General features: G+C 52.6%; 2 protein-coding genes across 7 annotated transcripts in view; both read right to left on the reverse strand.

Moving 5' to 3' along the window:
• Window positions 1-140: 140 nt before the first annotated feature.
• Window positions 141-14,038, reverse strand: TNFRSF1A (TNF receptor superfamily member 1A). Of its 2 annotated transcripts, XM_009424666.4 has the most exons (10): window positions 13,146-14,038; window positions 5,461-5,614; window positions 5,107-5,235; window positions 4,733-4,882; window positions 4,435-4,513; window positions 2,224-2,297; window positions 1,969-2,082; window positions 1,638-1,666; window positions 1,148-1,436; window positions 141-992 (listed from the first exon to the last, which is right to left on the reverse strand). In XM_009424666.4, exons 1-10 carry the CDS (start codon window positions 13,182-13,184, stop codon window positions 682-684), a joined length of 1,368 nt encoding a protein of 455 aa, XP_009422941.3. In that variant the 5' UTR covers window positions 13,185-14,038; the 3' UTR covers window positions 141-681. The 2 variants fall into 2 exon arrangements, with proteins under 2 accessions (XP_009422941.3, XP_054519963.2); XM_054663988.2 differs by lacking the exons at window positions 4,435-4,513; window positions 4,733-4,882; window positions 5,107-5,235; window positions 5,461-5,614; window positions 13,146-14,038 and adding an exon at window positions 3,247-3,353.
• A 4,195-nt stretch (window positions 14,039-18,233) lies between these two features.
• Window positions 18,234-26,957, reverse strand: part of SCNN1A (sodium channel epithelial 1 subunit alpha) — a 32,020-nt gene continuing 23,296 nt past the window's right edge. For 3 of the 5 annotated variants that reach the window (XM_024347647.3, XM_024347648.3, XM_024347646.3), the window contains 9 exons: window positions 26,669-26,832; window positions 26,147-26,245; window positions 25,836-25,953; window positions 21,348-21,413; window positions 20,715-20,793; window positions 20,552-20,609; window positions 20,338-20,393; window positions 20,115-20,190; window positions 18,234-19,641 (listed from right to left, as the gene is read on the reverse strand). In XM_024347647.3, the coding sequence (XP_024203415.1) occupies window positions 19,261-19,641; window positions 20,115-20,190; window positions 20,338-20,393; window positions 20,552-20,609; window positions 20,715-20,793; window positions 21,348-21,413; window positions 25,836-25,953; window positions 26,147-26,245; window positions 26,669-26,832 (1,097 nt within the window). In that variant the 3' untranslated portion in view covers window positions 18,234-19,260. The remainder of the gene's footprint in view (window positions 19,642-20,114; window positions 20,191-20,337; window positions 20,394-20,551; window positions 20,610-20,714; window positions 20,794-21,347; window positions 21,414-25,835; window positions 25,954-26,146; window positions 26,246-26,668; window positions 26,833-26,957) is intronic. The other 2 variants (XM_016922830.4, XM_016922829.4) reach the window with 1 other exon arrangement.

Below are 26,957 nucleotides of genomic sequence, written 5' to 3' on the forward strand. Positions count from 1 at the left end.
CCTGCTACTCCTCTGTCACTTGGCATGATGGTGATGGGCTACCTGGCCCTAGTGCAGGGCTTTTCCCATCTCACCCCTCAGGATCTGGGCCTCTGCCCCCACCTCCCATCCCGACAGACCACTGTCTCCAAGAGCAGAGCTTTAACTTCAGAATTTTAGTGTATGTACAAAAGTCCACAGCTCCAGCTGAAGGCCCCGTTGTTCCGTGCTCGCCCCTGCCTTAGGACAGTTCAGCTTGCTATGTGCTTGTCCAGGCAGAGGGCACAGGAGTGCCAAGTTTCTATTAGTGTAACATGATTGATTTAAAAACAAAACAAAACAAAACAAAAACAAAAAAAACTGCTTATGTACTGTGAAAAAGGCTCAGGGACGAACCAGGGGCCCCCGAGCAGCCTTGCTGGTGAGGACACCCAAAACGGGCATGAGGCATAGCGTCCCTCATCCTCGCAAACCACCCACTCAGGCTCTTGAGCCCACGGCGCACCTCTCTCCACGCGCACAGCGCTGACTGCCGGCGGCGCGCAGGCAGCTGAGAAAAGCTACGTACATCGAGGGGTTAGCACCAAGTAGGCGGCTGCTAGCTCCTGCTTGCCCCTCCAGGACCCCTCCTTTCCAGAAAAAAGTGGGGTTGGAAGGCGATCTCGCAGGACGGTCCTTAGAGCTGCCCGCAGGGGCGCAGCCTCATCTGAGAAGACTGGGCGCGGGCGGGAGGGCGGCGGGGCCGCAAAGCGCCTCCTCGATGTCCTCCAGGCAGCCCAGCAGGTCCATGTCGCGGAGCACGCGTCCCAGCAGCTCCAGCGTGGCCTCGCGCCGCGGCGTGCGCCGCCTCCAGGTCGCCAGCATGCTGTATTGCGCCTCGCGCAGGCAGCGCCCGTTCTGCAGCTCCAGCCGATCGATCTCGTGGTCGCTCAGCCCTAGGCGCCGCACGAATTCCTTCCAGCGCAACGGGGGCACGTTCTCCACCACGGCGTACAGCGTCGCGGGGTCATCAGCTGCGGGGACGCGGGCCGGTGAGCCTCGGGCGGCAACCCCAGGCCCCGCCCCGCATCCCGTGCCCTCCGCCTCTCGTGGTCCCCTCTGGGAGCGCCTCCCGCGCTCCCCCGGCCCTCCCCCAGCCTCCTCGTCTCCAGCCGCAGGAGAAACTCACTGTCTAGGCTCTGTGGCTTGTGGGCGCTGTCCTCCCACTTCTGAAGGGGGTTGGGGATGGGGTCGGAGGCGAGGGCTGTCGCAAGGATGGGGTCAGCCCCCTGATAGGGTGGTGCCACCTCTCTGCGGGGAGCCACAAAGTTGGGACAGTCACCGGGGGTATAGGTGGAGCTGGAGGTGAAGGTGGAACTGGGCACGGGACTGAAGCCCAGGGTGGGGGTGAAGCCTGGAGTGGGACTGAAGCTTGGGGTTGGGGCCAGGGGCTTAGTAGTAGTTCCTTCAAGCTCCCCCTGAAAGAGAGAAGGTGGCGCAGCATTAGTGTGGCAGCGAAAACCAGCCCCGGCCTCTTTATTCTACGTGGGGGTTGGGACTTAGAGGGAATGAGGCGAGCCCCCCGGGGAAGTGAAGGATGATTCCAGGGGATCTGAGCATTAGGCAATTATAAGGAATGGTCAGGGACATTTGGGAGTAACTCTCTGATTTCATCTCACCTCTTTTTCAGGTGTCGATTTCCCACAAACTGAGGAAAAAGAAAGAAAGCATCATAAATTTCACTTCCTCTCTCAGCCCTGGCACCCTGGACTCAGCTGGCAGTGGGGACTTGTGGTGACATGCCTCAGGGCCTATGTGGCCCCAGGGACGAGAGAGCTACTGATGCAGCTCGACATCTCCCCAGCCATCCAGGGCCACCTTCTGCCCAGAGTCCCCAGCAGTATGAACTGAGGGGACACTCCTCACCTCCCTCCACACATGTCCGTCGCACCCACCCATGTCCTCCCTCACCCCCACCAGCTCCCTCTCCCTCCCAAAGGTCCCACTCACCAATGGAGTAGAGCTTGGACTTCCACCGTTGGTAGCGATACATTAAACCAATGAAGAGGAGGGATAAAAGGCAAAGACCAAAGAAGATGACCAGGGGCAACAGCACTGTGGTGCCTGCAGACAAAGCAGGTGTTGGTCAGAGGAGCGAGCAGAGGGAGGCCGCAGGGATAGATGGATGGGTGGGATGGATGGACGGGTGGGGGCAAGAAGAGGGAGAGGGCAGGTGAGCATGGGCACCAGGTCACTTCTCCTCACCTGAGTCCTCAGTGCCCTTAACATTCTCAATCTGGGGTAGGCACAACTTCGTGCACTCCAGGCTTTTCTTACAGCTAAAAGAAGAGACGGCACTGGTGAACAGAGGCCCTACCATTGGAGGAACACAGAAAAACAACCACACAGATTGTTGGACATCCTTTCTTTACAAATATTTTTGCTGTCTCTTGATATAATTTGTTTTGGGAACTGATGCAGAAGAATGAAACACAGTTAATCATAGAATCATTTAATTTTAGAATTGGCAGGGATCTTGAAAAGGCTGTGTAGAAGATGTGAAAAGCAGTCAGGGTCAGGGTGTAAATTCCAGTTCATTCCTTGGCTAGCAGTGTGAATCTAGGCAAGCCATTAACCCCCAAGCCTCGGTTTCCTCATCACCACAGGGATCACCCACCTCTCAGGATTGAGGATTAAGCAAAATCATTATGCCTCATTTAATAAGTGCTTGAGAAGGTAGCCAGCTAGCTGTTATGGGATTGTTGTTTCGTCACTGTTTTGCTGATAAGAATCCTTTGGCAAAGAGAGGTTAAAGGGCTTTTTCTTAAATGACACTGCTAGTTACAGTACCTGACTTCGGGGAGTCGGGGTCAAACATGCATGTGAAAAATTTAAAAACACATGTTACTGGGGCAGCCAGAGAGCACCCTGTAGAACTAGCAGGTCTTCCATGTTGGGAGTTGTCACTGGACAGTGTGGAGTGATGAGAACTCTATGGGGTGGTGCTGGAAGGAACTTGAGAGAGTGAGTTCCCAGCAGGAAGCTGAAAGCAGGGAGAGGCACTTTAGCCCACCACTCAAGCTCACGGTGAGAACCACATAGAATGGTATAAAAGTGATTTCAAGAAGAGATGAAGCCGGCTGGGCGCAGTGGCTCACGGCTGTAATCCCAGCACTTTGGGAGGCAGAGGCAGGTGGATCACCAGGAGTTTGAGACCAGCCTGACCAAGGTGGTGAAACCCCATCTCTACTAAAAATACAAAAATTAGCCAGGCATGGTGGCACGTGCCTGTAATCCCAGCTACTTGGGAGGCTGAGGCAGGAGAATTGCTTGAACCTGGGAGGCAGAGGTTGCAGTGAGCCGAGATCGCGCCACTGCATTCCAGCCTGGGTGACAGAGCAGGACTCTGTCTCAAAAAAAAAAAAAAAAAAAGATGAAGATTAATGGAAAATAAATAGCTTTGTGTCAGACGTGTTGTAGGTTTTGTTTGTTTCTTTGTTTTTGGTTCTCACAAATTCACCAAATGAATGTCATTATGCTTACTTTAAATATAAGGAAGCTAAGGCCCAGGCCAGGCGTGGTGGCTCATGCCGGTAATCCTAGCACTTTGGGAGGCTGAGGCGGAAGATCGCTTGAGCCCAGGAGTCCGAGGCCAGCCTGGGCAACATAGTAGGACCCTGTCTCTACAAAAAGTAAAACATTAGCTGGGTGTAGTGGTGTGTGCCTGTAATCCCAGCTACTCAGAAGGCTAAGGCAAGAGGATGGCTTGAGCCCTGGAGGTGGAGGCTGAGCCACGGTTGCACCACTGCACTCCAGCCTGGGTGACAGAGTGAAACCCTGTCTCAAAAAAAAAAAAAAAAAAAAGGCCAAAAGAAAAGTCAGGCTCAGAGATGTTAAGAAACTTGCCCAAGGTCACATAGCCAGTAAGTGGCTATGCTGGGGTTCAAACTCTGAGAGCCCTCAGAGTTTATTCTTTGCAAGTGAGTGACAAGAACAGCTTCTGTGGAGCCAGGAGTGAGGAGGCCTGGACAGTGACTAAGGAGGAAATACCATATTGCATCAAACCTAAGACGCCATCAAGAATAAAAGGCACTTTTCTTTACATTACTACCCAGACACAAACAAAGCTGCCAATTCAACCATGATGAATCACCAGTTATAGGAGGTTTGATTTCAGAGCTATAAGAGTGTATGTCCTAGAACCAATGAGCTATGTAGATCCAAGAATCTACATATCTGAGTTGGAAGGGCTGCAAGCCCTTGGGGCATGATCTTCCATCCTCAAAGACTTCTTCAGATTTGAAGAGCAAGGGGAAGGACTGCCTGGTGTCTTAACGAAGTGTCTCCTACTCAGCCAGTAGGACCCTGAGCACTCTGGTGCATCCTGGCATCTGTTGCCCAGCTAATGGTTCCCACCAGTCACCCGTCCCAACCCATGCCATCATCCAGTGCCCAGCAGCTCTCAGAGATACTCACTTACTACAGGAGACACAGTCGTTTTCTCTTAGAAAGAACCCTGCATGGCAGGTGCACACGGTGTTCTGTTTCTCCTGGCCTGTAGGGAGAAGTGCGGCACAGCTAAAGGAGGAGCGCCTGCACCCCCACCCCACAGGACAGAGGAAGTGACGAGGGACAGGGTGGGGGCGGCCAGAGAGGAGTTGGTTGTCAGACCCACAGCATACAGGAGGGGGAAGGAAAGGAAATGCCACCGCATGGGGAAGGGGCCAACCCCTGGGGTGGGGAGAGGGCTTGGCCTCAGGAGAGCTGCGCTCACAGGAGAGGTGCACGGTCCCATTGAGGCAGAGGCTGCAATTGAAGCACTGGAAAAGGTTTTCACTCCAATAATGCCGGTACTGGTTCTTCCTGCAGCCACACACGGTGTCCCGGTCCACTGTGCAAGAAGAGATCTCCACCTGACCCATTTCTGGTGAGGGGAGAAGATGGGGTATGAGTCCTGCATCCTCCTGTCCCTGCATCCCCTTCCTGACATACCCCTAAGTGTGTGTCTGTCTCTGTAATACACACTCACATCCATGCAGTGTCCCACCAAAACACACACCTTCCTGCCCACACCCACCAGCCTGCACACAGACAGGCACCCACACACCACTCAAGACCGGCCTGACTCTCCTGCCTGTGCACACTCACCCTTTCGGCATTTGGAGCAGCTGAGGCAGTGTCTGAGGTGGTTTTCTGAAGCGGTGAAGGAGCCGCTCTCACACTCCCTGCAGTCCGTATCCTGCCCCGGGCCTGGACAGTCATTGTACAAGTAGGTTCCTGTGAATGGGGCCGCAGAGTTAGGCTGCGGGTGAGAACACAAGGAAGGAGCCCCATGCTAGGGACAACAGCCAGGGCCGATTCCCTGAGGTCTCTAGGAGAGGAGGGAGGGAGAAAATCCCAGCCCAGGAGAGACAGCAAAGTTAGGGAAGAACAACTGGAAGAAGCAGAGAAAGAAGCAGCACCCCAGACCTGAGGGCATTCACCGTTTCCACTTGCCCCTACCTTTGTGGCACTTGGTACAGCAAATAGAATTATTTTGAGGGTGGATATATTTTCCTTGGGGACACACACTATCTCTCTTCTCCCTGTCCCCTAGGTGAGGGACCAGTCCAATAACCCCTGAGGGGTATATTCCCACCAACAGCTCCAGGAGCACCTGGGGAAGAATCAGATAGAGGAGACACCATCAGGAGAGGGAGGGATGGGAAGCTTAGGGGTAGCAGATCTAAAACTTCCCTGGCTCAAGTCCTTCCTCAGTGAAACATTCTGCCCAGGCCACGCCACTCACTAAGTTTAGAGTTCTTCCTTGAAATTTAGACAGTTGGGACCATACAATCTGATGCTTAATTGTTCTCTAGTTGTCCTGTGTGTTCATTTTTGCTCCCTCAACTCAAAGCTAGTAGGCCCCAGATCTAAGCTGTATTTTTTTTTTTTGAGGCAAGATCTTGCTCTGTTGTCCAGGCTGGAGTGCGGTGATGCAATCACTGCACTCTCCACCTCCCATGCTCAAGCAGTCCTCCCACCTTAGCCTCCTGAATAGCTGGGACTACGGCCGTGCACCACCATGCCCAGCTAATTTTTTTTTATTTTTAGTAGAGGCAGGGTCTTGTTATGTTGCTCAGACTGGTCTCAAAATCCTGGGCTCAAGTGATCCTCCCACCTTGGCTTCCCAAAGTGCTAGGATTACAGGCGTGAGCCCAGCCCTGTATTTTATCCTTACTGTGAAATCCCCCACAGCAGCTAACAGTGCTGGACACAGGGCAGATGTTGAAAGGATGTGTTTTTGATTGGGAATTGGCAGGTTACTTCAGTGATGGCCCCTTCTTCCAACAAGCAGCCCTAAAGATTGGGGCGGTGTTTCTCCATCTGGGTGCTGGGTTCACCGTGTGATCGCTTTGCGAACATTCACAGAGGTAAACAATGAGGATCTATGCACATCCCAGGAATATGTTACACCATGAAAAGCTTTCTGAAAAAGTCAGCTGGCGGTGGGGGCGAGTGATGTTCCCGTGAGCACCACTCCTGGGGAGTGGACAGAAGGAAGTTTATTTACATGTTTGTATCAAACCTCAATCTGCCTCCCGCCCTCACATTCCCTGGCCCATCCCGTCCACCTCAAAATTTACAAACACCCGGGGTTGGCAAGGACAAATGGGGAGGAGAGTAAAAGGGAAAGGTTGGGGATCCTGCATGGGTAGATGGGGGACAAAGTTGAGACGGGGGCAGGAGTGGGCAAAGGTGAGCAGGACATAGGCAAATAGAGCTGGCCAAGGCTAGCGACCCAGCTTGGATGACTGTCAGGTCAGAGCTGAGGGCGTGCTGGGGAGTCCTGGAGCCCCCTGCACGCCATGGCATTCTGGAAGGTGTGCTTTGCAGTCTCAGGCCAACCCCACAGCAGCTAAATGGCTTGTCCTGTTCTGGCATCAGTGCCAGGAAAGCAAAGCCAGGAGTGAATATTTAGCTCTAACTTGGAATTTGATCTCTGCCAGCTTCATTTCTGGTTTTCCCTGGGCTTCATTTTTTTTTTTTCTACTATAAGAGACACTTTGTGTAAAGATAAGAGGGTGTCCTCAATGTCTGTTAAACACTGGGGAGCAACTGACTCACCAGATCACAGAAACCCCAGGGCAGGGAAGGAGGGTCAGGCAGCCCACAGCCACCCAGCCTCACCAACTCCACATTTCGGAGCAGGAGGCCAGTCACACCCTGAGTCAGCCACGGGGAGACGCTGCAGCTGTAAGCTGTGCAGGCCCGGAAGTTCAAGCCTCAGCCGCAAACAGGGGAAGCCACACACAGAAACACAACAGCAGCCCCCGCAGGTGGAGGCGTGTGCCCCTGCGCAGAGGACAACAACCTTCCCCTGCCCACGCCAGCCAACACCGTGCCACCTCTGCTGAGAACAGGACTGGGGCTTCCAGGGCAACAGGAAGGGTTTGGGGTGGTGATGGGAAGAACTTCCCAGTCCTGAAAGTGTGGTTCCTTTCCCCGAAGAAGCCACTGGAGCACCTAAGGTCACTGGTACTTTGAATCCCATCCAGGGGGCTTGAGGCAGAGTCATGATGAAGAACTGGGGGACGCCAGCCCCAGACAGCCTTAAAGGGAGCTTTTCAGGGACCTCTGGCCAGTGGGGGGTGAGCCTCCCTGGAGGGAGGGAGGGAGGGAGAGAGGCTTTCTCAGGCCACGTGTTCCCTTCTCTTTCCAGCACTCTGGGGGTTAAGTCAGATCCGGGAAAGGGAAATCTTTTCCCAGCAACTCCGCCCCAGTGACTCAGGCCAGAGGGAGGGAGACCTAGGGAGGGGAGAGGGAACTAGCAGCTTCTCCAGCAACTCAAGGGTCATGAGTCAGCAGAAAGGCAGAAGGCACCAGCCTGCGTGCAAGTGGGACTCCATCTAATCCCTTCTTCCTATGGCCAAGTCCCTCCTTCCCATCCCCACTCAACCCCCATCCATCCCCTCCCCATGCAAAGAGCCAGGCCACAGACCCTTGTCCCACTTGGCCCACATGTTCCGGGAAATGCCTCCCTCTCCCCATTCCATCCCGAAGGGAAGTCTCCCTCGACCCTGGCTTCCGCCCATCAGGTCTGTGCCCTCCCTTCCCTGAGGGCCACTTGGCTCCTCCTAGCCCCTCAGCGGCCTTTAACTGAGGCCCCGCCCCCGCTCCTCCTCCCAGTTCAACAAGTCTCCAACAGCTAAACCCATTCCGTGAGCTCTCACTCCATCCCCCAACACTCCCCAGTCCCAGCAGGAAGCAAGCCAAGGCTGCCCTCCCACCCTGGGTTCACCGCATTCCCACAGCCTGGCTGGTTCTGACCAGTTGTGCTGGGTTTGGGGGCCTCCCTGGGGTCCCCAGACAATCCTTAGGAAACAAGGCCAGTTCTGAGTCTCCACAGCCCCTCCCCAAGCCCACTGGCAATACAGGAAAGCCTCCAGAGCCCTGAACACCCACTTCCAGGAACGAGGGAGCAGGCAAGAAGGGATGCCGGATGGAAGAACCAGCCCTGCTTCCTAGGCTTCCCCTGGCCCCCAGAATGCTCCAGGTCAGCCCTCTCTGATCCCTAGGAGCCAGGGCCCTCAGACTCCCCACCACTGGGCACCACTGCTGGCACCAGCTGGCCCCAGTGAGCCCAGTCCTCAGCAGTTGCGTAAATGAAGCAAAACAGGAGAAACAGGAGGTGAGCTCTTTAGGCCCAGACTCCAGCCTGGAGCAGAAGGGCAGGAAGCTGGGGTGCCTGTGGAGAGACAGTTGAGGGGGTGGCCCAACACCCCTCCAACTCCCCCACAATTTCCGCCAGAGGAGGCTTTAAAGTGTGACTTCCTGTGCTGGGGCTGCAGAGTGGGGAGGCGACGCTGAGATCGGCCTTGTGGTCTGACCCCGATCCAGCCACCTTGCAGGGACCCAATTAGTCTTCCTTTCCCCCTCATTCATGTGTCTGTTCATTTAATGTCAAGGTGTTGGGGGAGGTCATGGCAGCTTCTCCTCCAGGGCCCAGTTGAGATCCCATCTCCCTCCCGTGAAGCCACCACTGACGATGTCTGTTTCCTCCACCCCAGCTCCTCAGACCCATAGTCCCTGTGAACTCGAAGCACGTGAACTGACCCTATCTGCTTTTGGCTCTTATCATAATATGGTTATGTTGGGTGACAGATATGATCTCCCCAAAGTGACCACGAACCTTATAAGATGAGAGATCAAAAAATGTCTTGGTCAGAAAGTGTCTTATCCTCCCCTGGTGTCCTCTCAGCTCCCAGAACCAGACCTCCAGACTGGGAGCAGATAAATATGGATCAACTGATCGATCTAATGATACATCTGTCTTCCACTCTAGTAGAAGCCAGTGATTCCCAAAGAGGGAGGTGAGGAGACAGCACCCCTGGTAGGAATATATTTATCTCCGGGGGAGAGTTTTCAGACCATCCCCCCACCTCCCCACACACAGGCACACACACCCTTACTGAAGAGTCTGGTGTGCTCCTCTCCTTTTGAGAACCACTGATGAGTGAACACAGTGTGTCTGAATGATACAAAGGCAGAAAGAAGTTGCAGCACCTCTCCTCCAGCTTGGTAGGCGCACCCTTCCACATGACCATTTCCCTGACCCTTAACATGCCCCAGACGGAATTCATCCATCTCCTCACCTAGACAAATGACACACCATCGACTTCCCGGACGAATGCTGAGAACTTGCCACGCTCTCTCCCCAGGGCCCCATCCCTATCCCTGCCGCCATCCCATGTGTCAGTTCATCTTGCGAGGCCTCGCCCTGTGATCTCTCAGTCCTCTCCGCATTCCTGGGTTGCCTCACACCTGGGTTATTGCAAGTGTCTTCTAGCCTCTCTCCTGCTCCCATCCGTCCTACACACTTTTTAAATCTTCATTCAGGCTTTAACTTGCACGCACAAGTGTGTGAACCTTCCTCTCCATCTCCAGGGCCTGGCTCCAAACAGCATTTCCATGGTCATGGAAATGATCTGAAGGAGACTTCCAGAGATGCCTCACTACTTTTTTTTTTTTTTTTGAAACAGGGTCTCACTCTGTCACCCAGGGTGAAGTGCAGTGGCACAATCATAGCTCACTGCAACCTTCACCACCAGGACGGAATGTAGTGGTGTGGTCAGGGCTCACTACAACCTCCACCTCCTGGGCCCAAGCCATCCTCCCGAGCTCAGTCTCCCGAATAGCTGGGATGACAAGCACGCCCCACCATGCCCCGCTAATCTTTGTATTTTTTGTAGAGACAGGGTTTTGCTGTGTTGCCCAGGCTGGTCTCGAACTCCTGGACTCAAGCAATCCACACGCCTCGGCCTCCTGAAGTGCTGGAATTACAGGCATGAACCACAGCATCCATCTGAGATGCCTCACCTCACTTCTAATCACAGTCTGGGCACAGAATGTGCCCTAGGAGAACAGCTTCTGAGTAAAGGAATGAATGAATGCCTCCACCTGGAACCATATTCAACACTCTTCCTCCATCCTCTCCCCCACTCCCTCTAATTCTCCCATTCACATTTCTTAGTGTTTCTCAACATGGTTTTTCCACTCCCGAACCAAGGTGTCTGGCTTCCTGCCACCCTGCCCATCAACACAAAATCCCATCTCTCCATTCCTCTCCTCTTCCTCACATCAGTATCCAACTCTGCTTCCCTCCTTTATAGCTACCCTGACAGGCAGTGACTTCAGATGTCAGCTCCACATCCACTTTTCTATGAGGCTTTCCCTCCGCCATCCCATCTGACACATCTCTTGTTCCTTAATTCATTCAGCAAATAGTTAAGGGGCACAGTTAATGTGACAGGTCCCGTATGGGTGCTAGGGATGCTGAGGTGGATAATACACAGCTCGTGCTCTCAAGAGCTCTCACTTGAGTCAAAGACAGTCAGTTGTAGGCACCAAGATCTATACAGGGAGTGCTGCAGTTGCACAGTGAAGGACACTGAAGCAGCATGGGGAAGCTCCTGAATTTTCTGGAGCTGAGTGCAGGAGCTGAGACCTGCTAAGCAAGGAAAGGCAGTGGACTAAGGCTCATCTCCTTCCCCAGTTCCTCCTCCTCCCACTGGTGCTCCAGGACACCACATCACAATGCATTTGTGGATATTTTCCTCGGGATTGCTCTGAAATCATTTTTCACTGTAAGCCATCTTGGTTACTAGGCTGTAAGCTCTTTGAGAGCAGCAAAATCCTGTTTGCTTTGCCACAGTCTCTCCTGTATCATTCTTCCCTACTCCCCTACCCCACTTCTCTCTCTCTCTCTCTCTCTCTCTCTCTCACACACACACACACACACACGTGAGCTCTGCATTGCCCACTGAATGGTGAGAAATTCAGAAGGATGTTGCATTCCCTTTGTTTTCCCTTTCCTCCAGCTCCAGGCCAGGCTTCTGTCCCTTAGGAGACATAATCCCACCTGGGCTGAAGCACCCCAGGACGCAGGCACTTCCCTTTACCTGTTCAGGCTACCTTTACCCTCTGTTTTCCCAACACAGGTAGCCACCCAGTAATTACTACTAATCACAGCAATATAAAAACTTTATTGAGTGCTTTCTATTTGCTACAACCTATTCCCCTGATGGACTGTCAAAGCTGTGGGCAGGGATTTTGTTCTCTGCTGTAATCCCAGCACCTATCACAGTGTCTAGCCCAGAGCGCACACTTAATAAATCAAATGAACACTTAACATGTATCAGTCTATTCAATCTTCAAAACAACAGTATGAGGTCACGACTGTGACACCCATTTTGGAGATAAAGAAACGAAGGCATGGAAGGTTAGGTTATATAAGCTGCTCTTGTTCATGCAGGAGGTATGTGAGGGAGCCAGGGGCCGCCCCCAAACAGAAAACAGAAGCAGGATGTCAGGGCAGCTGGCTGGTGGGGAGACGGTGGGGGAAGGACAGTGGGAAGAAGGGAAGAGGGGGTGGGACTAAGGAGGCAGAAGGAGAAGAGTGAGACTCTGACCAGAGACGTGCTGCCTGGGGACCTGGGGCTGGGACCAGAGCGGAGCAGAGAGGAGGGGAAGGAGGATTAGCGAGAAAAGATTTCAAAAAAAGAGGCTCTGAGAAGTCTGAGGAGAGTCTGGGGAGATTGCTGGAAGAAAGGAATGGTAGGAGAGGAAGAGTATAAGGCACTAAAGAGAGGGGAGGTAGGCGCAGCCTTCAGAGGCCGGGCAGGGCAGGGCCACAACAGGGCAGGGAAAATCTGCCCGACTAGATGGGCCCAGGACATCTGAACAGGATGATTCCCGGACCAAGACGTGGAGGACGATCAAGGATACATTGAAACAAGGCTGAGGCCAGAGAAAGGGACATTTTCCAGTGACGAAAACAACTTTCTACCAACTTCCCCAAACTGAACTGTAGAATAAGATACCAAGGGATTGTTGTTTAGGTCTGTGAGAAGCAGCGGGGAGGGGAAGCTGGAGGACAGGCCCAGGGACACTGACCAGGTGGGGGTAGGACTAGCTCCCTGGGAAGGCTCAGTCCCACAGCGGCCACCTGCCTAGCAGCAGGCAAAAGGGTAAAGAATGTCCCCAGGTGAGAGGCCGGGGCTTGGCCAGGGCACTGGGGACACTGTCCACTGGGTTGCCCTGCCCCATCCAGTGTCCCAGCCCATTCTCAAATACCTCCCACCATGAGCATCCCAAACCCACCACACCAGCCCATCCCCACTCCTCAACTCACTCCCCCACTTCACCAGCCGCCAAAATCCTGCCCTACAGGGTGTGCTCCACCAAGTTCCACAGGCAGCCTCGCCTCCCCACGGCCCAACACCCTCCAGGCCAGCCAGCTGACCGGAGGGACAGAATTCAGAACCGTCTGGACTCCCCGAGCGCTAACCTTCCTACTCCCACTCCCTTCTTTTGCCCGCCAAATCTGCCCCACCCTGGGCCTATCTCCTGCCCACATTCCCTTGGCCCCCCACAAACTTCCACGGCTGTCAGGGGCCAGGGCTTCCTTTTACTCTCTCCCTTTCAAACTTCTCCCATTCCCCTGCCTCAGCGCAGCCCTTACTCCAAAAGGCGGATGAATGGGGAACCCCACACTGGCAGTGGCTGAGGTTAGGACCTGCAGGCCTGAGGCTGGCGCCAGGACCAGGCCCGGGCAGGAGAGGCTCGGCCCCCTCCCGGAGAGGGCCCACGCCGGCCGGAAGGTGCCTCGCCCACCAGCCCACTCTTCCCTTTGTCCCCGGTCTCACCAGTGGCAGCAGCAGGTCAGGCACGGTGGAGAGGCCCATGCCAGACAGCTATGGCCTCTCACTCCCCCATTTGGGCTCAGGGCAGTGTGGCAGCGGCAGTGCTGGAGGCTTCCCGGGACTCGGTCTGTCCAGGACGTCCCAAGTGCCTTGGGGTGACAGTTGAGGATTGAGACTCGGGCATAGAGATCACGGCCTGGTCCCAGTGATCTTGAACCCCAAAGGCCAGAACTGGAGCCTGAGTCCAGAGAATTCTGAGAAAATTAAAGCAGAGAGGAGGGGAGAGAAGGTGGGAGGGGAAGAGTGAGGCGGTGTTGCAACAGCGGGACAGGAAGAGCTGGAGGAGGAGGCCACAGGAGGCGGGAGGAGGAGGCCCAACGTTCTTTAACTCTTTGTAGTCCAGTCACAAGCACAGGAGTCCCAGATCTGGCTGCCTTGTGCCCCCAACCCACCAATCCCACCACTCCCAACCAAACACCAAGGGGCAATAAGCCCCTTGCCCGCATCACTAGCCTTTCCCAGATGGATCACAGCAGTGAAAAGATCCAGAGTTTGGGAGTCAAATTCTCTGGGTTCTAATTCAGAATGCTTAGCTTTTTAGCTAAGAATGTGTCTTGGACACATAACTGAACTTCTCAGACACATAACTGAACCTCTCTGGATCTGTTTTCCAATTCGCAGAGTGGAGATAACCTGTCTCCTGGGGTTCCTGTAAGGATTTGTTCAGATGGGAGAGATATAGATAAGCGTCCGACACATGATAGGTACTCCATGTCCCTTAGTAATCCTCCCCTTTACTCCAGAGTTCTTCACTAGCCTCCTAGTCTCCCTCTTTCTTGGGAATTTACTGATCCAATCCAAACCTCAAAGTAAGTCCCAACCCTCGTTTTCTGCCCTGACTGGCTGCCTGCCATTCCTCACCCCAGGTCTCATCCAGTCTCTGCCTGGCCAGGTCCCCCCACCCTGCCCCACTGTTGATCCTGGCTCTGCCCCCAATCATGCGACATCAGGCAACTCCTCTCCTAAGCCTCTGTTGGTTCCTTGTTTATTAAACAGGGGTAACAATGTCTGCCCACCTACATGGGGAAAGTGATGCCATGAGAATCAATGAGACATATCCACGAAGCTGCCGTGGAAATAAAGATACCTCCATCAGGTGTTCCTAGCATATTCCCAGTGCCCTTTTCCTAAATATTCCAATACATCAATTACAACTCACCTTACAGATCATCAACTACAACCCCCTAGGTTTTTTTATTTCTTCGTTTGCTTGTTTTTCATTTTTGTTTTTGTTTTGAGGGTCCGCTCTGTTTCCCAGGCTGGAGTGCAGTGGTACCATCACAGCTCACTGCAGCCTCGACCTCCCAGGCTCAAGTAATCCTCCCACCTCAGCCTCCCAAGTAGCTGGGACTATAGGTGCATACCACCACGCCTGGGTAATTTTTGTATTTTTTGTAGAGACAGGGTCTCACCATGTTACACAGGCAGGTCTTGAACTCCTGGGCCCAAATGATCTGCCCACCTCAGCCTCCTAAAGTGCTAGGATTACAGGTGTGAGCCACCATGCCCACCCAACTGCCCGGTTTTATAGAGGAGAAAACTGAGGTCCAGAAACCCAATGTGCCAGGAGGCAGAGCCAACAGAGAACCCCAGACTCCCGACTGCCAGTCCAAGGGCCCCTTTGGCTATGAGAGACACACTGCCACTTTTTCTGTCACTGAGTCAGACCCCACATCCTGACTCTGGTTACTTTATGCCATCCTCATTGATGCAGACATCTCCCAAGAGAATCCTACAACAAAGGTACCACATTTACCCAACTATCTTCTTGGTACAATGACCTTCCCTACATCCAGCCCCGCCCAAGGGCCTGCAGCTGCTGAGGCTGCTAGAAATGCAGGCAGACAGAGAAGAGGGAGGTCCTAGGGCTTTGGAACTTGAAACCAGAGCTCCTCACCCCTTGTCCCTCCGAGATGACCTCCCAGCCCCAAGTCCACCGTCCCCTGGCTCTTCCTGGCTTCCCCTCTGTGATCCGTAGATGAGAATGGAGCTTCAGTGTCCCTCACTGCGGGGGGAGCTGACTTTACTCCACCCCATCGTCCAGCTTCTGGAGAACTGTAGGGTTGAAGCGGGATTCAGAAAGGAAGCAGCTCACCACCATCACAAAGGGAGACCCCAGGGACAGGAGAAGCGAAGCCAAAGCAGTGTTCTTGAAGAAGCAGGAGCCTCAGAATCAAGTGCAAGTTTCCAGTATGAAGCAGCGAGAGGAACCTCGGTCTGCTCATCTAAAAAATGGGAAACCTGCTGGTACCCTTCACCGAGCTAGCTTGATGCTTAAATCAAGCATATAAAGTGTTTAGCAAGTGTTTGCCATATATTAAGCATTTAGTAAGTGGTAGCAATTAATTTTTTTTTTGAAACAGGAGCTTGCTCTCACCCAGGCTAAAGTGCAATGGTGCAATCATAGCTCACCTAACCTAGAACTCCTGGCCTCAAGCTAGCCTCCCACATCAGCCTTCCGAGTGGCTAAGACTACCATCGCACACCACTATGCCCAGCTAGTTGTATTAATGATTAATAACAACTTCAGAAGGATAAGTGATACAGGGGAGTGTGGTATGTGAGAGGGCGGCAAAAAAAAAAAAAAAAAAAAAAAGGCAGAGCATGGTGGCTCACGCCTGCAATCCTAGCACTTTGGGAGGCTGAGGTGGGCGGATCACAAGGTCAGGAGTTCGAGACCAACCTGACCAACATGGTGAAACCCTGTCTCTACTAAATATACAAAATTAGCCGGGCGTGGTGGCGTGTGCCTGTAATCCCAGCTACTCAGGAGGCTGAGGCAGGAGAATTGCTTGAACCCAGGAGGCAGAGGTTGCAGTGAGCCGAGATCCTGCCAGTGCACTCCAGCCTGGGTGACAGAGCAAGACTCTGTATTAAAAAAAGAAACCAACTTCAATGTCCTATTTTTTTTTTTTTTTTTTTGAGTTTCACTCTTGTTGCCCAGGCTGAAGTGCAGTGGCGCAATCTCGGCTCACTGCAACCTCTGACTCCCGGATTCAAGCAATTCTCCTGCCTCAGCCTCCCGAGTAGCTAGGATTATAGGCATGTGCCATCATGCCCGGCTAATGTTTTGTATTTAGTAGAGACGGGGTTTCACCGTGTTAGCCAGGCTGGTCTCAAACTCCTGACTTCAGGTGATCCACCCACCCTGGCCTCCCAAAGTGCTGGGATTACAGGCATGATCCACCACGCCCGGCCTCAATGTCCTATTTTTAATGTTGTAAGGTATTTCTAATAGTCTGTGCAAAGCGCCAAAGCCGTGACACATAGCCTGGCACAAAAGGAGAATATTTTTCAATATTTAGGATACCTGCTTATTTACTCAATAACTTTACAACTTTGACATGTCATATTACATTTTTCAATAAAATTTTGTTTAGAAAAAAAAGATGATGAGAAGTGAGTGGATCTAGGAATATGAAAAGCTAACACGTTTCGTGGAGGAGGTGAGAATGAGACCATCATCCCTCCAGGGACAGAAAAAAATCATGGTCAGAGGAGATGGAGAAACAGGAGAGGGGCAGACTAGGGATGACAGAATTGGCTGTTAGGGCTTGTAGAGCAAAGGATGAAGAAAACAGCTACAGAGAGCAGGGACCTTCCTCCCCCATCACGGCACACACACACACACACAGGCACATGCTTAACCCAAAGGGTCACTGGACTCCAAGTCCAGATGACGTGGGTTCTAGCCCCAGACCTGCCATTCAGACTCTATGTGTCACAGGGTGGCAGGGTGAGTCATAGAAAGGGAGCTGGGTTCATGGCAGATTCTCTAAGAATTATGAAGCTCAGCAAGTCACTTCAACTACTAAGCCTGATAAGGAAAATGAGTCAACTTGAACCCTTTTATCGCTAACAGCCTGATTCCAACTCCTAACCCCAGGGTCCAGGAGTAACCCATAGACAAGCGAATGGAGATAAGGAGACAGCTCTGGGGAAAAAAAGCAGGAGGAAAGAGAAGCAGGAGCCTGGGGGAGCTGACTGCAGTCATCCATAATACATCTGGCTATGTCCGGCAGGTCCTCCTGCCCCAGCCAGAGGAGAGGGCACTGGGGACCAGGTGGGCCAAGGCTGAGGCTGAGGGGCAGACAAGTGCCGTCTGCACCTGAGGGCTCTGACGGAGGAGACTGCAACACCATTTCCCCTTCATCAGCTCAAGTCCAGGAAAGGGAAGTCAGCAGTCGTCACACCGTTTCAGGTCATGACCCTATCTACCTTCCTACCCCTGTCACCAGCTCCTTCTCCTCTTTCCCCGAAAGTCTCTTCCTCCTTTGGCTCCTCAGAACAGGGAGACTGCAATTAAGATGAATAAGACTAAGGTGGCAGGGACAGAATCCCCAAAGATGGTGAGAAAGGGTCACTTCTGGATTCCAGGTCTTATGCTGGAGTGGGGGAGAAACAAGGATCGGAGAGCTGGAGTTCCACTCGCACATCCTTCAGCCCCTCCCTGGACCTCAGTCTCTCCTTTACTAAAGCTGGGAGGTTTCCCTGTGCCCCTCTCTGCAATCATGTACCAATAAGACCATATAAGGCTTTGCATTTCCAGGAGAAACTGGCCTGAGCCTCATCATCCTCCACCACCACCAGACAGCTGATGGGAGGCAGGCAGATGAGGGTTCATTGCCGCCAGGTGGTAAGTGGGACTTGGCAAGTGGAGTGGGGGATGGGGAGGTTAGTGATGATGGTGACTAAAGCAGAGAAGGAAAAGGAGGTTCAGACAGTGGAGAGGGCAAGTCTCCCCAAACACTGTGAGGTAGGTCCCCTGAAGGGGTGGCATCATGTCTTCCCCCTTCCACCCTAACATGGCCATGGGCACATAGCAGACGCTCAGCAACGCCCATGGAGGAATTCACCAGAACGTTTGTCCCTCTTAAGACCCCGTGAAGAATGGTCACTTCCATGGTGCAGCCAAGGGGCATGGGAGTCTGTACCCTCTCCCAGCCCCAGGACCTCCCAGAAGCTTGGGTGATGACTTGTATCCACCCCCTACCCTCTTCATGATGCCCCATCCAGCTCTCCAGACATTCCTTCATGCAACAAACATTTATTGAGCTCCTGCCTTCTTGCTCCAAGCAGGATGATGGGCTAGACATGGAGCATACATAAACGGGCAAGATTCAGTCCCTGACCGCAAGGCACTTACAGTCTAGTTGGGAAGGGAGACACAAATGTACAAGAAAGTATGGTGCAACAGCAACACTCCAGCAGATGTTATAGTGTGCTACGGGAGCCCAGGAGAAGGCGGAGTGATCAATTTTGGGGAAGACAAGATGTGGCAGAAGCGTTCACAAAAGTAATGGTGTCTGAGCAGGGTTCTAAGGGATGCATAGGAGTTCTCTGGCAGATGGCTGGGGAAACTTTCAGGCTGAGGAAATATCTCAAGCAGACATGTAGAGGTATGAAAGACACAGGGCAGAGGCGCCGGGGCATGGCTCTGTGAGGGCATGGGTATGAGGCTAGAGGAGCCCTGGGTCTGCCTTTACTTACACGGGTCTGCTCTAGCCCTAGCCCTCGGCAGTCAGGGAAGGGGAATTGCCTAAGTAACAAAGGGGGCTTTTGGGTGGGGTTTCCCACCCAAGTTCAAGAGGAGGAGCAGACATCTGTGCTACTGGAGAGCAGTGTGGCCAGGCCAGTCGGGGGCTGGCTTAAGCCGTCGCTGGGCAGGAAACCCGTGCATGCCTGTGTGCACCCTTGGTTGTGTTTTGTCCTGGTTATCAGCGGTTTCTTAGGAAAGTTCCTTGTCAAAGCTCCAAGTTTCGCTTGGCTGATCCAAGGGAAAAAGAGACTTAGCTGCAGTTGGGTCGGGAAACCAGAGTGTTCAGAGGCAGTACCAAGGGGTACAGGGCTGGAGCCAAGGCACTTCTGGGCAGCTTCATCGGCCACTGTTCTTGGAGCAACTTCCTGAGCCCCTTACCCATCTTGCTTCCCCTCCACACATCAACGGCAGTTTGGGCGGCTCTGGGAGGAAGCCCTGCACATCCTTCAATCTTGCCAGGGCCAGCACCCTCCCACCAGAGGAGCATCTGCCTTGGTGCGAGGAACCTCTCCTTCCCTCTCAGGGCCCCCCCAGAGGACAGGCGGAGGAACCGGCCCCTGTGGAGCCCCCTGGAGATGGGCGGGGGCCCAGGGTGGCATAGGCAGGGGGAGGGGCTGTCAAGGCTGGAGAGGGAGCAGGGCCTGGCTGGGACAAGGACAGAGACGTGGGGTGGGGGCAGAAGTGGGAAGGAGGGGAGGATGCCAGGGTGGAGGCTACCTCCTGAGCACCCCTGCCCCCTCGGCCTGGAGACCAGTATCGGCTTCGGAACCTTCGGAGCAGCATGAGGAACGTGATGACCAGCAGGTCAAAGATGAGCTCAGCCATCTCCACCACAGACAACACCGAGGAGCCGAACCACAGGCTCCACTGGCTGCCCAGGTTGGACAGGAGGGTGACCATCTGTGAGAGGAGAGGTACACTGACAATGGGACAGAGGGTTCTGGATGGACTCTGGCAGAGGAGCCCCCTTCCCTCCTCACCAAGCTGTCTCCCTTCATCCCCGAAGACCCCCGAGTCCTCTCAGCCTCTCAGCAGCCCCCTGGGCACTTTGTCTCTGCTCCTGGCCAGTGTCACCCAGAGAAAACTGATAACTGGCCCACAGTTAGGGGCAGCTGAAATGGGGGCATGGGTCAAGCACCTTCACCCCAGCATCTAGCATGCCTGTCCCTCCCACCACCCCCAGAGACCTTATGCCCCGGCCGAGCTCCTTCTTCCAACCCTCCCAACCTCTCCCTTGACCCTCTTCTTTGGTCCCCTGCCTTTGAGACTCAGAGCCTTCTGGCCCACAGAGACAACCTTTTGGTTTTCCCTGACAGCCGCCCTGCTAAGTAAGACCCCCAGAGGATCACAGGCTCCATCCAGGCACGACCTACCGTGACAGAGGGAGACTCAGAATTGGTTTTGTAGTTCAGCTCCTTGAAGAAGATGTTGACTTTGGCCACTCCATTTCTTAGGTGTGGGGCAGAGGGTGGGAAGAAATGGTAGAGGATGAATTTCCTGGACCTTCCTCTAATCAACCATATCGATCCCTCTTCCTAGGTCTATTTTCCCTCCCAAAGATTCCTTTCTTGTGGCTGGGACCAGGGCAGGACTGACCTCTTGTTGTTGACGGTGTAATTGTTCTGTCGCGATAGCATCTGGAAGACCCATTCCTAGGAAAGAATGGGGGTGTCATCAAGGTCGCTCCCATATGCTTCAGGCTTACAGGGATAGGGTTGTGTCAAACACACTCATACACATAATACCCAGAGAAGGCCACAGCATTACATGGGCACACACATCCCCCACCCATCCCTTCCCCACACTCTACCTGGGATGTCACCGAGGGCCATCGTGAGTAACCAGCAGAGAGCTGGTAGCTGGTCACGCTGGGGATGGAGAAAGGTGCTCAGTGTTGGGGCAGAGCTCTCCCAAATGCTTGGCTCTGTAACCTGTATTCTACCCAACCTGTACCCAGGGAAGGGGACACTAACCTGCATGGCTTCCGGCACTTGGTGAAACAGCCCAGGTGGTCTGAGGAGAAGTCAACCTGGAGCTTATAGTAGCAGTACCCTGTGGGTACAGAGAGATGCCTGTTCTCCTAGGGCACCTCAGCTTTCTCTACCCCACACCCAAGAGGTCTCCCAAGATCCCTGGGTACCCACTTTACAAGAGCATTATTTAGCATTATAATGATGCCTTATGAGTGGCAGTACCAAGAAGCGTTTAAGAAATTAAGCTAAGCCAGGGACAGTGGCTCAGCACTTTGGGAGGCTGAGGTGGGAGGGTCGTTTGAGGCCAGGAGTTCAAGGTTGCAAGTGAGCTATGAGTGTGCCTTCGTACTCCAACTCTGGCAACAGAGTGAGACCTTGTCTCTAAAAAAAAAAAATTTTTAATAAACAAATTTTTTTTTTAGACGGAGTTTCGCTCTGTTGCCCACGCTAGAGTGCAGTGGCGCGACCTTGGCTCACTGCAAGCTCCGCCTCCAGGGTTCATACCATTCTCCTGCATCAGCCTCCCGAGTAGCTGGGAGTACAGGTGCCCGCCACCACGCCCGGCTAATTTTTCGTATTTTTAGTAGAGATGGGGTTTCTCTGTGTTAGCCAAGATGGTCTCGATCTCCTGACCTCGTGATCTGCCCGCCTCAGCCTCCCAAAGTGCTGGGATTACAAGCGTGAGCCACCGTGCCTGGCCTAAAAAATAAATTAATAAAGAAAGAAAATAAGCTAAGTCAGGCGAAAAACAAAACAGGATACACCAGTGTAAGGAAATATATGCTATGGACAAAAACATAAACGCCATAAAGAAAAATGGGAACAGGCCGGGCGCGGTGGCTCACGCCTGTAATCCCAGCACTTTTGGAGGCCAAGGCGGGCGGATCATGAGGTCAAGAGATCGAGACCATCCTGGCTAACATGGTGAAACTCCGTCTCTACAAAAAATACAAAAAATTAGCCAGGCATGGTGGTGGTTGCCTGTAGTCCCAGCTACTCGGGAGGCTGAGGCAGGAGAATGGCGTAAACCCGGGAGGCGGAGCTTGCAGTGAGCCCAGATCGCGCCATTGCACTCTAGCCTGGGTGACTGAGCGAGACTCCGTCTCAAAAAAAAAAAAAAAAGAAAAATGGGAACAATAATTGTATAAGAATAAGGGAATTAAGCCACAATAACATACCACTTCACACCCATTAAGATGTGTGTTATTTTAAAAAAGACAATAGGCTGGGTGCGGTGGCTCACGCCTGTAATACCAACACTTTGGGAGGCTGAGGCAGGTGGATTACCTGAGGTCAGGAATTCGAGACCAGCCTGGCCAACATGGTGAAATCCAGTCTCTACTGAAAATACAAAAATTAGCCGGGTGTGGTGGTGCACACCTGTAATCCCAGCTACTTGGGAGGCTGAGGCAGGATAATCGCTTGAACCTAGGAGGTGGAGGCTGTAGTTTGCCAAGATCGTGCCACTGCACTCCAGCCTGGGCAACAGAGTGAGAGTCTTCTCAAAATAAATAAATAAATAAATAAATAAAAATTTAAAAAGACAATAACAAGAACTGGCAGGATGTGGAGAAACTGAAAACCTCTTATACTGCTGCTAGAGATGTTCAACGGTGATGTCACTTCGGAAAACAGCCTGGTAGCTCCTCAAAAAAGGTTAAACATAGATTACCATATGACCTAGCAATTCCATTCCTAGGTATATACCCAAGAAAATGGAAAACATGCGTCCACACAAAAACTTGTACACAAATGTTCACAGCAGCATTATTCAAAATAACCAAAAAGTGGCAACAACACAAATGTCCACTAACTGATAAATGGGTAAACAAAGTGTGGTCTATCCATACAAGGGAGTGTTGTTATTCAGCCATATAAAGGAATGAGGCACTGCTATTGCTACCATACGGATGAACCTTGAAAATATTATGCTAAGTGAAATAAGGCAGACACGAGGGTCACACACTCTAAGATTCCATCTATATGAAAGATTCAGAATAGCCGGGCGCCGTGGCTTATGCCTGTAATCCCAGCACTTGGGGGCCGAGGCGGGCGGATCACCTGAGGTCAGGAGTTTGAGACCAGCCTGACCAATATGGTGAAACCCCATCTCTACTAAAAAATACAAAAATTAGCCGGGCTTGGCAGCGTGCGCCTGTATGTAGTCCCAGGTACTCGGGAGGCTGAGACAGGAGAATCGCTTGAACCTGAGAGGCGGAGGTAGCAGTGAGCCAAGATCGCGCCACTGCAGTCCAGTCTGGGCGACAGAGGGAGATTCTGTCTCCAGAAAAAAAAAAAAAAAAAAAGATTCAGAATAGGCAAATCCATAGAGAAAGAAAGAATCGTGGTTGCCCAAGGGCTGGCAGTGGTGGAGGAGGGGAGGGAAGCTTGGGACTTGCTAATGAGTACAAGGTTTATTTATTTATTTATCTGAGACAGGGTCTCACTCCATTGCCCAGGCTGGAGTGCAGTGGCCTGATCATGGTTCACCGCAGCCTTGACCTCCTGGGCTCAGGTGATTCTCCCACCTCAGCCTCCCAAGTGGCTGGGTCTGCAGGTGCACACCACCATGCCCAGCTAATTTTTGTAAAGACAGGGTTTCGGCACATCGCCCAGGCTGGTGTCGAAATCCTGGGCTCAAGTGATCTGCCCACCTTGGCCTCTCAAAGTGCTGCGATTACAGGCATGAACCACCGTGCCTGGCCTGAGTGAGTACAAGGTTTCTTTTGGGAACACTAAAAATATTCCAAAACTGATTATATGATGATTGCACAACTCTGGGACTATACTTAAAACCTAAAATTAAAACTAAAATTTGACTAAAATGAAGCTGTACGCTTTAAATGAGTGAATTGTATGGGATATAAATTATCTCAATAAAGCTATTATCAAAATAATAATAATAATAATAATGGAACTGTAGATTCACCTCCTCCCCTATTTCCCAAATTCTAAGTAAGGTTATTTTGTCATTATTGCTACTTTTAGTTCCTCAGTCTGAAGTCCTTCTTCATTTCTGACCCAAATCCCTACCAGGGCTGGAGATCTTTAGGAAGAAGGGGAAGCAGCTGGCCCTCTTCTCCGGGGAAGTAAGCCCTAGGAAATGCAACAGACTGTGCTTTTAGCCTTACTTCCTCTCTCATCCTCACAACTTCTCAGCAATCAATATTGTTATTTTTCACTCACAGATGTGCAAACCCACAAAGTAGAAATAATTATTTGAGGGGAGGGAGAAATCACAGGTGGCATCTCCTCTGTCCCAGTCCTGTATACCCTGGGACGTGTCACATCCTCCCCCTGGACCTTAATTTGCTCATCTGAGACAGGAGATGAGGCCAGATGGCCTTTGGGTTTCCCCCAGTTCTGATGTGCTACAATCCTCTAAGGTCAGAGAGACAGGAACCAGGAGGCCACGACTGGAAAGTCCAGGCAGAAGAGAACTGCGGAGCCAGCCCAGGGAAGGACAGAAGCGGAAAAGTCACCACAGACAGGAACAAGGTAGGGATGGACGCTGAACTCTGGGGTGAGACAATCCGCTGCCTTTGAGGGCCTCTGTGTCTCCAGTGCCCACTACCATGTCCCCTCCCGTGATGGCCCTCCGCCCACCCTGTGGGACAGCTGGGCCCAGGGGAGAGCCCTGGGAGGAGGAACTGCAGGGGGAACAGGCCAGCTGTGCCAGGGAAGAGCATGAACTCCAGGAATGCAAACCCTTGCAGCTTACATATTTTCTTTTTGTGATTTTCTTTCTCTCTCAGCTTCCTGGCACACGACTTCCCTGCCAAACAACTCAACTGTAGTCAAAAGGAAAGAGATTTGTCTAGTCCTATACCAGGATAAGGAGGAGATTCCAAGGTGCTCCAAACTTTACTGATTGTGCCCTTGTTCAGGTAAAAAAAAAAAAAAAAAAAAAAAAATCTTAAATAAACAGGTCCAATACATGTATTTGATTTATAAATTATATACCTCTACTATTGAATGGATACAGTATGTCCATTCTAAAGCACATAAGATGGCAAATGTGAAGGAATGAGATAGACCCATGTAACTTTTAATATTTTCTTCCTGCTCCCCATGGAAGTGTTGTGTACCCCACCCAGTCCCTCCGGAGCCTGCCCAGCTAAGCGCCCTGGGCACTGAGCAGGGAAGCTGTGGGCAGAGCATGCACTGAAACCTTAGCAGCCAGTGAGGAACCGCTGGAGGTTTTCTCACGTGCTCTTCCTTCCTTCTGCTGCAGGTTGTTTTTATTTTTATTTTTATTTTTATTTTTATTTTTATTTATTTATTTTTTTTTTGAGACTGAGTCTTGCTGTCGCCCAGGCTGGAGTGCAGTGGCACAATCTTGGCTCACTGCAGGCTCCGCCCCCCAGGGTTCACGCCATTCTCCTGCCTCAGTCTCCCGCGTAGCTGGGACTACAGGCGCCCGCCACCTCGCCCGGCTAATTTTTTGTATTTTTAGTAGAGACGGGGTTTCACCGTGTTAGCCAGGATGGTCTCGATCTCCTGACCTCGTGATCCGCCCGCCTTGGCCTCCCAAAGTGCTGGCATTACAGGCGTGAGCCACCGCGCCCGGCCTGCAGGTTGTTTTTAAATGGGACAATTCCTTGACAAACACACAAAGGCCAAAACAGAGAGACTGCAACACTGACAGGGAGGAACAGAGATAGAAGAGAGAGGGAGGCCGAGGTGGGTGGATCATGAGGTCAGGAGATTGAGACCATCCTGGCTAACAGGGTGAAACCCCGTCTCTACTAAAAATACCAAAAAATTAGCCGGGCATGGTGGCAGGCACCTGTAGTCCCAGCCACTTGGGAGGCTGAGGCAGGAGAATGGTGTGAACCCGGGAGGTGGAGCTTGCAGTGAGCCGAGATCGCGCCACTGCTCTCCAGCCTGGGTGACAGAGCGAGACTCCATCTCAAAAAAAAAGAAAAAAAGAGAGAGAGACTGAGGGAGAGGGAAACTGACAGAGGCAGAGACTAAAGGCTGAAAAACAAGAGCAAGGAAGGATTCATCCCAGCAGGTGGGAGCCAGAAGTCATCCCCACAAACAGGGGACTGAGAGGAAAAAGTGCCTCAGTGAGTACTGGGGTCAGTGGGGCAGGGTGGGGGCTCCCTGGAGTCTCACCCCAGGAACTGTGCTTTCTGTAGTCACAGTACTCCACGTTCTGGGGCCGCGGATAGAAGATGTAGGCACAGCCACACTCCTTGATCATGCTCTCCTGGAAGCAGGAGTGAATACACACCTGGAAGGGAGGAGGGTGGAGAGGAGAGGGGGTTCAGGCCTGAACTCAGCAGTTCTCTGCACAGAGCCTCCATCCTCTTTCCACCACCCCCCAGTTTCCCTCTCTCTCTCTCACATACACAACCCCTCCAGCTTTGCAGGACCAGCCAGGGCAGGCCTGGGAGTGGCTGCCACGGAATCAGGTTGGGCCTCACCTGCTGTGTGTACTTTGAAGGGTAAAGGTTCTCGACAGGAACATCACTGCCATTCTTGGTGCAGTCGCCATAATCGCCCCCAAGTCTGTCCAGGGTTTCCTATGAACCCACATACACCAAGAGATCAGAGGACAGAGCAAGTGCCTCTGGGTTCTCTGCCTTCCCTCAGTTCCAGGTTGTATCTCACACCTGCCAGCCCCTCCTACTGGCCTCACCCTCTCAATACATGCTTCCAGCCACCCCCATGCCCACCCACTGCTCATTTCAAGGCCACTAGGCCCAGAGCATCCCCAGAAACCCTAAGCATGCCTTGAATGCCTTCTCAGCACTTGTCCCCCAGGGTCCACCCTGCAGGGCTTTACTTCCCAGTGCCAGCCCCTCTGCCCCTCATTCCTGCTCCTGAAGACCTCCACATGCTCAAGGCCCACCCCACATGCTCTCCCTCTCCAGCCTCCCATGCCTCCCCGCTGCCCCTCTGCAATCTGAGGCGCTCCTTCCAGGCCTCCCAGTCAGCATCCTTGCCTTCCTCATGCTGATGGAGGTCTCCACGCCAGGCCGCAAGTTAAAGCCACCATCATCCATAAAGGCAGGTTCATCCTGCCCGTGCACCATTACCCGGGCCCCAGTCACTGTGGACAGCAGGGGAATGAAGTCATTCTGCTCTGCGCGCAGCATCAGGGACAGACCTAGGGGTGCAGAGAGAGCAGAGTTGGCAGAGGCGGGAATCCTAGAAAAGAGTTAGGAGATGGAAATCCACTCTCCCTTCCTTGCCCAGTCTCTAAAGCTGCAAGAGAAGCAAGTTCAGGAAGAC

This window comes from Pan troglodytes, chromosome 10, assembly GCF_028858775.2.
Source record: "Pan troglodytes isolate AG18354 chromosome 10, NHGRI_mPanTro3-v2.0_pri, whole genome shotgun sequence".
Classification (NCBI taxonomy): Eukaryota; Metazoa; Chordata; class Mammalia; order Primates; family Hominidae; genus Pan; species Pan troglodytes.